Source organism: Podarcis gaigeae (assembly GCF_964106915.1).
Source record: "Podarcis gaigeae genome assembly, chromosome: 11".
In the NCBI taxonomy this organism is placed as follows: Eukaryota; Metazoa; Chordata; class Lepidosauria; order Squamata; family Lacertidae; genus Podarcis; species Podarcis gaigeae.
The window spans coordinates 1,348,672-1,362,844 of NC_139687.1; the positions used below are offsets into that span (position 1 = coordinate 1,348,672).

General features: G+C 41.8%; 1 protein-coding gene across 7 annotated transcripts in view; it reads left to right on the plus strand.

The window, feature by feature from the left end:
• Positions 1-14,173, plus strand: part of SMC5 (structural maintenance of chromosomes 5) — a 79,398-nt gene that overhangs the window by 20,989 nt on the left and 44,236 nt on the right. For all 7 annotated transcript variants that reach the window (XM_083701921.1, XM_083701920.1, XM_083701922.1 and 4 more), the window contains 8 exons: positions 597-751; positions 5,070-5,183; positions 6,000-6,094; positions 6,438-6,570; positions 8,148-8,321; positions 8,667-8,836; positions 11,847-11,970; positions 12,419-12,541. In XM_083701921.1, the coding sequence (XP_083558047.1) occupies positions 597-751; positions 5,070-5,183; positions 6,000-6,094; positions 6,438-6,570; positions 8,148-8,321; positions 8,667-8,836; positions 11,847-11,970; positions 12,419-12,541 (1,088 nt within the window). The remainder of the gene's footprint in view (positions 1-596; positions 752-5,069; positions 5,184-5,999; positions 6,095-6,437; positions 6,571-8,147; positions 8,322-8,666; positions 8,837-11,846; positions 11,971-12,418; positions 12,542-14,173) is intronic.

A 14,173-nucleotide genomic window follows, 5' to 3' on the forward strand; every position in this document is an offset into this window, starting at 1 on the left:
CCTAGCCTTAGTTAGGTGTGTTCAAACATACCCCCTCCCAGGACTCCCCACCCCCCAGGCAACTCCTAAAGCTGTATGTTGATGCTGATCCTGAAATTTGGTGAATGGTGTCTGGAGCTGGCTTAGAAGCTCCACTGTACATGTGGACCTCCTGTATAATGCTCTGAATCCTGGCCCAAATTTCCAGCGAGGATTTATTCTAGTATGGCAGGGAATTCAGCAGCTGAATTCAGACTGGATGCTTTAAAAAAAATTCCACATAGCTTTCTCCATGGGCTGCTTGCAAAGAGTGGAAAGTACCGGTATATGCTAGGAATTCAGCTTTGCATTGTGATTTCTGCTTGCCCTCCAGAACGATCTCTCCTCTCCTCCTGCTGCATGCTGTTCTGTGGGGTTGCAAGGGGGAGCGGGGAAAGCCTGATTGCGCTAGTGGAAGTTCTTGCATGGGCTTCTGCTAGCAGAAGCAGTTAGTTGGATATGCGTCAAGGGTCTAGCTATGGGTATTTTGTGCAAGACAGCTCTTCCCTCTATAGTGGCTGTAGTTGTGATCATGAAGCCCTGTGAACATGGCTCCTAAAGCTGTCTCAAAATTACAGGAGTAATGAATGGCATTGTGCAGTTTGAGAATATGATGAAGATGAAGGAAGAGAAGCTCAAAAGGAGATTTCAAGACACACACATGGCTCTTAAGTGGCTAAGAGAAAACAGAAACCGGTTCAAAAGAGAAGTCTGTGATCCCATGATGCTTGCAGTAAGCTGATTTGCCTGACTATTGTGTGACTTAGTCATCACTAAAACTTAATACCACTACTGCTTATAAAACTATAATCCATTGTTTTAATGTGAATAGTCGAGCTTGGCATACAGGTACCTTTATGTATTGAGTTAAGTCCGTGGTGTGAATCTTGCCTTCTGCGAAAGTACAGAATACAGTCGTACCTTGGCTCCTGAATGCCTTGGGAGTCGAATGTTCCAGCTCCCAAGTGATTGAAAACCAGAAGTGAGTGTTCCAGTTTTCGAACGTTCTTTCGAAAGCTGAACATCTGACGGGGCTTCCGCTGCTTCCGATTCAATCTTTGGAACTTTGGAAGTCGAACGGATTTCTGGAACGGATTCTGTTCAACTTGAGGCTTTGTATTTTGAAAAGTATCTATGTATGTATGTAGTTCATACCATGAACTAACAAAGACATATGACCAGCATATTAAAGTTAAAAGGTCCAGGGTGAGTCCCCACTCTTGCTGGGCTGCTCCAAGAAAGCCCCCCCCCGCCTCACCCTTTCCTAGTCTTGCCATCAGTGAGGTTTAAGAGCCTTCCAGAAAAGCAGTGCTTTGTAAGAGGATGGGAAAGTTATCATACAGCTTGTGGGCCCTTTAGCACCTTCATTTCTAAAGCTAATTCTGGATAATATAACCAGATCTAATCACTTATTTTGAATGGGTTGTTTCAAACTGCTTCTGAGAATAACCTTTTTGACAAAGTGCAGTATTTTTATCGTTTTCAGTTAGTTTCATTTTGAAGTTACATGGTGGTTATTAGGTCAAACGACACCGCAATCCTGTGGCGAATGGCTCCCCCAGGGTGGGAAGTATGGGGGGCGGACTTACTGCATTTTCTCATTCTCTCCCCAGACCCATTGGTTGCAATGGAGAGAGGGAAATGAGTTGTACCAACTTTAGGCCGGTAATGAGGAGGACCCCAGTAAATGAAAGCAGGCCTCCAGAACACTCATTTTGGAGAATACTGCTGGCTACCACCAGGGAAACAGCACCGCAGGGACATGCCCTTCTATGCGGAGCCTTCCCCTGCAGATAGAGAGATACTTGACCTCAGTCCTAACCATCTGACCTGCTGGCAGATAGGAGGAGGAGGGCTAATTTATTTATACCTCACCTTTTTCTGAGATGGGTTACAGATAAAACAAGAACTATGAAAATGCGGGGGGGGGGGGAGAGCGGGGAATGTTAATAGAATAGAAACTATATACATATGTGTAAGATTGTGGCTGGATCTAGACATGTCAAAGAAGTGTTTTACTTAAACGTACCATAAACTCATACAGGGAAATCTGGTTGGGAAAGATGGGACTCCACAGCGCCCTCTGGTGTCACATTGTTATATTGCATATACAATACATATAAAACACTTTGTCTTTACCACTCTAGCTGAGTCCTAGGATTACTCTGTCCATCCATCAAAAGTAAATTTACTTATTAAAAAGCATGCTGCTCAATAAATTTCATTTTAAGAGGTTTTCATAAAAACAATAAAAATTCATCAGCAACATTCAGTAAAACTTGATAAAAGTGTGCATCACAAATAAAGCTTAGCATTGTACAAAACAAAGACAGTTTTTCAGAATCTAGGAAAACACTAGTGAACATGTTTTAAGAGGCTGACTTATTACAGTCTCCACTAGGGCTGGGCGATAACTGTTTTTCAATATTGCAGTATATCACCAGTTAAACATCGTGATATGTCAATATATCACAACATCTGAAATAAGGAAAGGGCTATGCAGAGGTGAATAGGACAGTGTCCTGGCAACTGCTACTACTTAAGGGTTGGGCTTGGCTACCAAGTGGTGGCATTCAGGACAATCCAAAGTACAGTGATGCATCATAGTGAATACAAATAATCTGGGACTCCCAGATGGCAGGCAGGCCTGCTGGTGGTGGCAGAATCAACAACTGGGGGGGCGGGCAGAAGCAGTGGCACAATAAGCAGCCTGCAAAGCCCTGCTATGACAGTGGGTGCTGGCGGCAGCCTGTGAGGCCTTGTGGTGACAGCAGTAGTGGTGGCCTGCGAGGCCTTGGAGCAGTGGCAAAAACAACGCCTGCCTGCAAGGCCTTGTCATGACGGCAGTAGCAGTGGCCTGTGAGGCCTTCCCATGGTGTCAGGAGACAGTGGCAGAAGCAGGGGTGGCCTGTCAGGCCTCGCTGAGCAGGCTGCCACAACTTCTGCCACCACCTCCCACTACCGCCAGGGGGACTTCCAGGCCGCCACTTCTTGCCACCATGGCGAGGCCTCCCAAGCCCCACTGCTTTTGTTGCCACGAGGCCTCATAGGCCGCCACTTCCCGTTGCTGATGCAAGGCCTTGCAGGATGCCACTACTGCTGTCGCCTCCTGTCATTGCTACAAGTCCCCACAGGCCTCTACCCTGAGGACTCGCAGGCCACTACTGCTTCTGCTGCCAAATCCTGACCTCGAAGGCCAGTGCCGTTACGGCCGCCACTTTCCATCGCCGCCACGAGGCCTTGTGGGCTGCGGCCACTACTGCCACCACCTCCCATCACTGCTGTTAGTTCTCGCAGGCCACCACCACTACTGCTGCTGCCTTCCATCGCTGCCATAAGTCCTTGCAGGCTGCTGCTACTACTACCACCACTATGTATGACCACCAAGAGGCCTTGCAGGCTGTCACTGTGCCGTTGCTGCAAGGCCGCCAACTTCTGTCGCCGCCACAAGGCCTCGCAGTCGCCACTGCTTGTTCCACCGCCACGAGGCCTTGCATGCTGCTACTGCTGCCCCCCTCCTGTCACCACCATGAGGACTCACAGGCCACCACTGATTGTGCCGCCACTGCCAGGCCTTGCAGGTTGTCGCCACTACTGCTGCAGTCCTGGCAACTGGTTTCTGCCACTGCTGTTTCTGCCTCCTAGCAGAACTGCTGGCAGCCTGGCAGTCCCAAATTATTTGTATTCACTGTGATTCATTGTCGTGGTTTGGATTGTCCTGAATGCCATCATTTGGTAGCCAAGTCCAAAACCAAAAGTCCTGTTGGGATGCATTTTGGCTTGCCTGCTGATGAAACAAACTATGGTGATTGATAATGTTGTCGTTTATCCATTTTAGACCTCTTTAAGTAGTAGCAGTTGCCTGGACATTGTCTTGTTCGCCTCTGTATAGTTCCATCCTTATTTCAGACATTGTGGTAGTTGCAGTGTTGAGCTGGTGACTCTGTGAGGTTTAGCTGTTGATGACATTTCAACATTTAGCTGGTGAGTTATCGTGATACTGAAAACCAGATATTGCCTAGCCATTACACACATTGTGATTTGTGATATATTGCCAGCTCAGATATTATGAAACAGTTATTACGATGTGAACTTCAGACCTGTTTTGGACAATATATTGATATATCGCCCAGCCCTAGTCTCCACCTCATGGATTGTGTGATGAACGGTATTCTGGAGGTTGGGTTCTATCCACAAGAAGCCCTGCTTCTGCATTGTCAACAAGTGACAATCTACTGGTTGTGGAACCACCAGCCATGTCTCCTTAGAAGTTTTTAAGATCAGCCTGCCCTGGTGTCAAGTTGTTCAGGGCTTTCAATACCAACAACATCAACCTTGAAATTGGCTCTGCAGCTAATAGGCAGCTAGTGCAGATCTTTCCACACTGTTAAAATATATTCAAAGCTGGGTGTCCCACTAAGCACCTGCATTTTGCACCAGTTACAGGAACAAGGCATAAGGTGACCCACATGCAGTGTCTTACAGTAGTCTGATCTTGAGGTTACCCTCAAGAAAAAGTCCTCATTTGGGCTCCTCCCACATCACCTGGGACTTTCTAAGTTTCCCGGGTGCATCAGGATGGCACCTCTCTGCCACGAAGATAACGACAGGGCCACAATGTAACCACCAACATATGTATTAAGGTACTTCTAGAATAATTAGCCACAGCATAATGAGTATTGAGCCATTTTAAAGAATAGAGCACATTTTATTTTATTTTATTTTATTTCTTGATGCCCATTTAATGTAAGTCATACTTGAAATATATAATCTCATTATAAGTCATTTAAAACACACTCCACCAACGATGAAAAAAGAAGTAAGCTTCATTGCATTCCGTGGGACTTGTTCCCTCCCAGAGAGGTGTGCACAGGATTTGAAGCCTCAGTCAAACATCCGTCCTTAACTGCATTTGGAAACGTACTTGCCATTTATTTAGAACCCAAGTGTCACCTTACTGGCTCCTTTGCCTTCATGCGCATTTTATTGTTCTTTTTCTATTAATTTCAGCCACCGTTTGTAATTGTTGGATGTTTTTTTTCCCTGCACAGATCAATATGAAAGATCATAAGCATGCTAAATATGTAGAAAATCACATTTCATCCAACGACTTGAGGGCCTTTGTCTTTGAAAGCCAAGAAGATATGGAAATCTTTCTAAGAGAGGCAAGGACCAATTCCTACATTAAAAACAGATTGGTATCGAAGTCCAGACAGCAAAAAGCCTAATAAGTAGGCTCTTGATTGCATCTCTCTCACCACACTGGTAGCATGAAGCACTGCTAATTTTTCTTTTCTCCAGTGCATTTCCAGCCGCCAACTAAGAGAAGCACATGAAATGTTATATTTTTTAGAAGTCACCTTGTTGAGCAAGAGAGGGAAAAACCTGCTCTGCTGTTGCCTGATAACAGTGACTCTATGAAGATTCAGTTTCTTTATTCTTCTGATATAAAGTTAATGGGTGCTAGGCTTTTTGGAAAATTCACTTAATAAACAGGGTGCAGATAATTCAAAAAAGAAAAGTGAGGCACTTCTTAACCCTGTCCTTAATTGATTGAAATGGCTTTCAGATAAGGAGTTGTAAAAGGTAAAGGGACCCCTGACCATTAGGTCCAGTCGTGACTGACTCTGGGGTTGCAGCGCTCATCTCGCTTTATTGGCCGAGGGAGCCGGTGTACACCTTCCGGGTTATGTGGCCAGCATGACTAAGCCGCTTCCGGCAAACTAGAGCAGCGCACAGAAACGCCGTTTACCTTCCCGCCCGAGCGGTACCTATTTATCTACTCGCACTTTGACGTGCTTTCAAGCCGCTAGGTTGGCAGGAGATAAGGAGTTGTAGGTGGTTCTAAATTAAAGATCCTCTGAAATACTCTCTAATGTTACTATTGTTACCTACTCAAGAGAACTGTTAAAAAGCTCAGTTCAAACATTTGTCTTAGAAAGCTAAGAGTGTTCTCTTGGCCTTGATGCAATCTTGTTTAGGTGCGTGATGTTCAGAGGCTCAGAGTGAATGCTGTGTGTGCGCCAAGTGAATCTTATGCTGAAAGCAGACCTTGGAAACCAGTTGAAGAACTGTTGTAAGTTTTAAGCTATTTATCTTAAAACCCTACATTATAATAATGGGTATAAGTTATTGTGTGAAAGCAATTGTGCAGGGACCTAGCTGTTTTCACCACGATGCCCAGCATACTGAATCAAATTAATTTAGCTGATTAAATAAGCATTTACTATTTGCTCAATTTTGCCTGTCGTAAGCTAGCAGAATTTGGCTTTTGATGTTACAGAATCTTAATATTTAACCTCAGTTAAAATATGATTGCTCATATTTATTCATTTCTCCAACACTCTTGCTCTGAGAATTGATTATTCATCTTACTAATTGGGGGGAATGTATTTAACTGCCTCTCTTGCCTTCTTCAGCCGGTATGGAGTTTTCTCTTACTTGAGAGAGTTGTTTGATGCTCCCCACCCTGTGATGAATTACCTGTGTGAGAAATATCGCATTCATGAGGTCCCTGTCGGCACAGAGAAAACCAGAAATATGATCGAAAGGGTGAGGCATGTTGACTAAGAGAGATAGAAATCTGTAGTGTTTAGGAAGACTCTTGGTGTGATGCGGCTGCCTTTCCCTTAGAAGCAAGCAACACCAGATCAGGAGGCCATGAACTTGTCATACTTTATATAAGCACATTAGCAAAGCACAGTAGCAACAAGCAGCTAAGAAAACCACATGCAATCAAATTACACCTCTCCTATGTGCTGTCCCTCTGGGTCAAGATGTGTGGTCAGTCTTTTTGCCCCATTGGCAGAGATGAGTTGGGTTTCTTCAAACACTGAAAGTCGTATCTGTTCTTTGTTTCCCAGCAGCAGTGGAGAGAAAGTGGTGCTTGATTTTTTGGGGTGATGGTTCTGCAGAAGTCACCAGCCAGATTATTAGCTGGGATTAGAAGATCTGAGGACAATATACTGATTCTGGCTGAACTGAATACCAGTTAATTTATGGGCTCAGTTCAGAGAGTTTGACTTGACCTATAAAGCCTTATGTGCTTCAGGATCCCAGTTCCAAAGATCACCTCTCCTCACGTGACCCAGCCTGGAGGGAGATGGAGAGGGGGTGTTCTTTAGGGGTGTTTACTCTCCACCCCACCCCTATTTGTGGAATCTAGTCTTTTAGTAGTTAAGTCAGTCTCTATTGTTTTGTTCATCTTTGACTATTTAGTGTATTGTTGGATAAACATTTTGATATTTTGTGTTAAATGTATTTTAAACTTGACTTATAACTGTACTTACCTGTATGTATTTTTCTTGTAAAGTTGTTTTGAAACTTTTTAATATATAAAGCAACTAACAAATGCAAATAATAATAATAAATACTGTGCTTAAATTTATAATCTGCTTTCCTATCAATTGGATCTCAACTGGCTTACAATAAAATATAAAACAGATAAAGCATCCTAAAGACAATTGTCTCAAAACCACCTGAACACACGCAAAACACAAGCTAAAAAAGTGGAAACAGCAGCAGTTAAGACTTAACTTCATTTCTACCTCACATGAAGTTCAGCTCCCAAAGTCTTAGACGGCCAGTAGCCCCCCCCCCCCTTTAAAGTTCAGGCCTGGTGAGCTGCCCTTCATTTGAAGGGAGGAAACAAAGGGGCCTCCTCTCTTGCACCCCCAGTCAGAAGAGTCTTAAAATGTGCTGAGACAGAAAGCCGCCTTTCTGGGAGCTGTATGTGGCTGTCCCACATCATTGGTTCCTGAGCCCTGGGGAGCCCCAGCTCACTCATGGTGCAAGGGGAGAGCGTAAGGCTGCCATCCAGCCACACTGCACCAACATATCTCAAGTAATGATCACAGTCTGTAGCTTCTGCATTTCACTTTATTTCCCTCTCACATTGCTGCCTGCAACTCCACTCCCGCTATCCCGCTGCCATGTGTATGTATTCATGCCAATTTAGGATAACACTGCATGCATCTGATGCGAGTGACTGTAATCCACTAAAATGTATGCTGTAATAAATTTGCTACAAATTATTTGAATTTTTTGTTGCAGTAGACTAACATTCGGGATGTTAATAGCTATCCCTCTGGAGTTGATATAATTGTACCGTGGTAATTTTGTGTGTGCAGGTCATAAAAGAAACCAAACTGAAAAGCATCTACACAGCAGAAGAAAGATACGTGGTAAAATTGTCTTTTTACACAAATCAGACCATTACCAGTAATACATCACTGAAGCCGGCACAGTTCCTTACTGTCACAGTGGATGCAGACGAAAGAAGGCAGTTGGAAAATCAACAGAAGGTAAGCTGATTTATCGTGATGGTTTAGGAAAACAGCAGTTCATGTTTTGAAATGTTGGGACTTGTAAATGTTGGGATCCTGTAAAGTCTTTGGTCAGCAATTTTGGCTGGTGTTTTATATCTGTTTTTCACCACATTTAACACTAAAGCTACAATTTGAAAGTCACTTTCAAATATCACAAGAATATTTGCACCTGAACTTTAAAATGCTGTGCACCTTCTTAATTTAATTAACACTGTTAGCATTTGGGGGGGGGGCAGGGAATACTCCCCGTTTTTTAAATGGTTGCCTGTGCACTATGAACACATTATACAATGGGATTTTTTCCTGCACTTTTTACTTTAGGAAATTGCAATGCAGCTGGAGTTGCTGGATTCTAAAATGGCTTCTCTCTCTAAACAACAAAAACGTATGGAACACAGAGATAATGACCTCAGACAACAGAAAAAGTTGCTACTGGATAGAAAAAACAAAAGGAAGCAATTGGAATCAAAAATTAGTATGAAAAGTGACAGGTATAGCTATTTTGTATATTTATTATGTAGAGAAACAGCACTCAGAAAACTGAGCCAAACCTGGATCAGAACTGTTACTTCTTTGATAGTCCATTGATGATCATGGAGCCATTTATTCCTTATTAAATTTTTTTATTTCATGGAAGTAAAGAATATGTACACACACACACATATAAACATACAAAAGTAAAAGTATTACACAGACAAATAAAGATAAAGAAAGAAATAAAAGTGAGAGAAATATATAAAAACTTAATTTTCACTTTGGTCACATTTCTTAATCTTCATTTTCAAAACTTCCTTTAGCTTTCCCGAAAATCATTCGGAGTAACACTTTAAATTACACATTTCTTAGTATATATTGTCATTGTACCTTTTTATATACGTTTCTTAGTGTATATTAACCTTACATATTATTTAGTCTCCTATTCTCTTTAAACAATAACTCACAATCTTTCACAGTGCGTCTCTAAATCCCTTTAGCGTTATTTCCCCTTGACTAATAAGTTCAAAGTAATCTACATATTTTCCCCAATCCTCAGTGAACTTTTGGTCTCTTATGTATCTTACTTTGCCTGTAAGTCTGTCCAATTCCATATAATCCAACATCTTAAATCTCCATTCCTCCACCGTTGGTGTCTCCTGCTTTTTCCACATCTGGGCCAGCATTACTCTTGCTGCTGTAACTGCATAATATACTAATCTACTATCTTTTCTTATCTCATAACCCAATATACCTAGTAGGAAAAATTCTGCTTTCTTTGGAAACGTATATTTTAAAATCTTCTTCAGTTCTATATAAATTTTTTCCCAGAACTGTTTAACTTTTCCACACTCCCACCACATGTGATAGAAGGAACCCTCACTAACCCTACATTTCCAGCACTTGTTATCCACCTTATACATTTTCGATAATTTCATAGGTGTTAAATACCATCTGTAAAACATCTTCATTATGTTTTCCTTTACCGTTACACACGCCGTGAAATTTAGTCCTTCCTTCCAGAGTTTTTCCCAATCTTCAAATAGTATATTATGTCCTACATCCTTTGCCCAGCGAATCATTACACACTTAACCTCCTCATCCCCTAAACTCCAATCCAACAGTATCATGGAGCCATTTAAATGATTAGGAAAACCTCTCATCCTTCTGCTGAGTACTGTGAAATTCTGACTTATGATAAAATTGATATGAGAGATCAAGTAGGAAATAGGGGATTAATGATTTACAAGTCCAATTAATCTTTCCACCCTTTTTAAAGGACTTTAAAAAGGCAAATAGAAATGTCATTAGAATTTACATAATATTTTGTTTATATTATGTATTTTATATTTTATTTATATTCATATTCATATTTTTGCCCTTTAAGTCCTTAGTCCCCCTCAGTTCTTCTGACTTTGCTTACTTGCAGGGTTTGGACAGTTCCGTTCCCTTTGCTGTAAACTTTGTTCTCTTTGCTACACTGTTACCAGGGGGCAACCGCATAAGCGCATACTTGCATGTGCATTGTACGGTTTGTAATTTAAACATCAGCTGTAAAAAAGAAGGCAGTATGGACAATCAAATTTATTTACTTGGCTTATAAAAGTTATATAAATATTGCATTCCCGGGGGTTGGATTAGATGGCCCTGGGGTCACTTCCAATCCTACAGTTCTATGATTCTATTAAATTGTGGGGAAAGTAAGGAAAGGTATGTGCTGAGAATTTGAAGTTCTGTGTGTGCCTCTTAAAAAATTGTTGGGCGATTTTTCTGTAAGTTAATGTCCACATACTTGCCAAATTACCCATTGGTGCTTAAAAACATGGAAGAAGAATACTTAGGCAGGATTCAGCTAAATTTAAGCACTTTCAAATCTATTTGATTTTAAATTGGAAGAGTTTGGCATATTCTTAGATTTTCCCATTGAAATCAGTGGCTTAGATCCAAAGGTGATCTTGTGCAAGTGGAAGGTACATCGACTCCTGTGAAGGGCTCAGCCTCAGCTTCCACCAATTCCTCCTGCAGCCCCAGACACTCTTTTCTGTGCTGATCTGGAGGTTCCGCTAACCCCCAAGAGCGGCTTTCCAGGTCCTGCCGTAGGGAAATGGAAATGGAAAAGAGCAGCCTGCAAACATAATTCCACTTGCAGACCTTTGCGTCCAGACAAGAGGATTTAAAAATGCTATAGGTAAAGGTAAAGGGACCCCTGACCCTTAGGTCCAGTCGTGACCGACTCGGGGGTTGTGCCGCTCATCTCACTTTATTGGCCGAGGGAGCCAGCATACAGCTTCCAGGTCATGTGGCCAGCAGGACTAAGCCGCTTCTGGCAAACCAGAGCAGCGCACGGAAATGCTGTTTACCTTCCCGCCAGAGAAGGTATTGATCTATTGATCTACTTGCACTTTGACGTGCTTTTGAACTGCTAGGTTGGCAGGAGCGGGGACTGAACAACGGGAGCTCACCCCATCACGGGGATTCGAACCACGGACCTTCTGATCGGCAAGTCCTAGGCTCTGTGGTTTAACCCACAGCGCCACCTGCATTCCCCCCCCCCCAAAAAAATAATGCTATACTTTGGCTGTATAAATAACTCCTTTGGTGTTCATAGAACCTGCTATCCCTTTGGTGGGCAATTTGCGTAACATGACAGCTAGGATTTCAGACCTGACCCCAAAAATGGTTAAGAGTTGACAGAATTTAGCTTGAAGAATTGAGCTAATGATGACAGGCATTCCTGTTTTCTCCTGTGCTTGTTAACGTCAGTTAGGACAGAGCTTGTTAATTGAATGATAGGGCAGATGTGTTTTAGAGGCACTATTGAAAATTAGGTGTTTATGTATTGTGAAAGCTTTGTAGACTTTACTCTTTTAAGTTCTTCAGCTTGCACAGGATAGTCTGATTTTCTGTACTTTGGAAGTCAGTTATCATGCCTCCTCATTGTCAAAACATAAATCTAGCCTTCATAGGGTTGAAATAGGAATTTTGAAGTTATTCAAACAGCATTGCCCATAAATCTTCCTTGCACAGTTTGAGACAAATGGAACAAGATGGCGTCAACCTGGAAGAAGCATCTGAGCAAGCGAATATTGCAGTAAAACAAATTAACACTGAAAAAGTAAAACTCGTCACAGAATTTATGCAACTAATAAAGGTAAACACACATCTCTCAAAGACTGCTGTTGGTACTGTTGGCCTTTTATGAATTTATTCAAATAATGATGATGAACATTTTATTTCTCAATTGCTTGTCACCTAGAGGAGTCCATTAACATCAATGTTGTTATGAGCCTGATGCATGACAGTGCAAATGTTCCAAAGGAATAAAGTCTACAAAAATGCCCACTCATAAGTATATTACAAGGTGAAGGGTGGGATATAAATTTTAATAATACATAAATAAATAATAATAAGTGCTTTGCGCTATCATTCTGGCAGGTTGGAATGAATTGTTACTCACCTGGGAAAAGCAAACTTTATTCTCAGTTGCCAAGTGTTTGATCAAACAGAAGAGGCATTGCATCTGGATAAACACCAGATTGAAGAATAATAAATGCTTTTCTTTTTAGCAAAATCTTCTAAATGATACTTGTTTTCCACAGAGTTGTGTGACCTTGAATAAACAGAAAACAGATTTGGTTCTACAGAACATGAAAGCAGCTTTCCACAAGAGCAGACTTGAGGCTGAATATAAAGCCTGCGCTGTCCAGCTACGGGCTGCAGAGGTAAGACCTCACACTTGTTGAATGAGCTTGAAAACCTACTTTTATATATGGAATGCCGTTTAGGGGATGGGCCAGTGTCCTGTGTGAGAGGACATGCTCTTCCTGCAAAAGGTGTCTTCAGGTAGGACTGAGAAAGTCCCTCTCTGAAACCCTTGGAGAGCTTTTGCCAATTGGTGTCCCCAATATTTTGCCAGGAGGGATCAGTGGTCTTACTTGCTGCAGGACAGCTTCCTTGTTCATGAGTATACTCAATCAAGATATGCAAAATAATATGAAAAGGCACAATGCTTACCTAGGGCACCAGCATTTCACGTCCTTTTTACACACCCTGTCAGAAAGGGAGAGCAATTTCCTTGATAGTTTCCCTTACCTGCTAAAGGAAGCCTATCCTTGAGTTTTGAGGACTGCAAATGCAGGTAGATAGAGCACCGTGCTGATGGTATTTAAAAAAGGCTTTGTACAAGTAGTGGCAGACAGGCAAAATCCAATTGAGCCTTTTTCTGTGGGAGACAAATGCTGCATATGTGGGTTCTGTCAGCACAGTGATTCATTAAGAAAAGTAAAACATTATCTCTTAGATTAGAATATGTTTTCCTTGCTAACATGCATGAACATTTAAAAATGACACATGCACATTAGCAGATTTTATGTGCTTTTCTTGTTCAGTATAGCACCTTAGATCAAGAACTCTAATATTTATCTTAAGCAATTTTGGTTATTTAATTTTCTTAATGAATGTGAGAGGAAAATATGTGTTTATGACCCATGTGGAACAGTAGGGAGGATTGTTAGCCCCATCTGCTCGTCAGATAATTGGCACAGCCACCTCTGTGTTTAATAACTGTTTTGAGAGAGACTTGATAATTGTCTTGTTTGGATTAATTGATTTTTATTTTATTTTTTGTAACATGTACCGTGGCACATTTGGGGAGAAAAATCCAGAACATACATTGCAGTATTTATTTTAGAATGAATTTTAAGAACACAACTATCATGTTTTCCTTCTGTGTTATTTTTCATAATTAAAAGTTTTGGAATACTGTTAGAGTGGCAATCTTTTCAGCTCAGTTCTGCATGGAAGTGTTAGTCACTGGCTACTATTTTTCAGTAGACTCCCATCCTTTTACTCCTAATGGCATCAAATAAAGCATATGAGGAAATACCAATACTCTGCCAAATATCTCTTTCTGAACAGGCAGAAAGAATAATTATCCTAAAGACTTAAGTTTATCATTATTATTTTAGATAGTCCAGCATGGTGCATGTTTTACCCTTCAGAAAATTGTTCTTTTGGCAGAATTTCTCTGCTCCTGTTTCACTAGGAGCAGCTCACAGGGAGGGGGCTGCACGTGCCTGAGCTCCTGCCAGCAGCATCTCTAGTGCGAAGGGCGAGGCAGAACTCCTGCCAGAGTGTCCTCACAGCACTTACTGACTCCTGATTTCCTCTGTAACAAGAGCAGAGAGGATGGGACATCTGGAGAGACAAACGTATTAATAACTCCCGATTTGTAACCTGCTTTTCAGCCCAAAAAGTCTTCCAGAGGGGCTTTTGGGAATCCATAATTACAGAATCCCTGCCCTTGGGCTTACAACCTAAAAGTCATGACACAAAAGGAAACATGATTGGGAGGG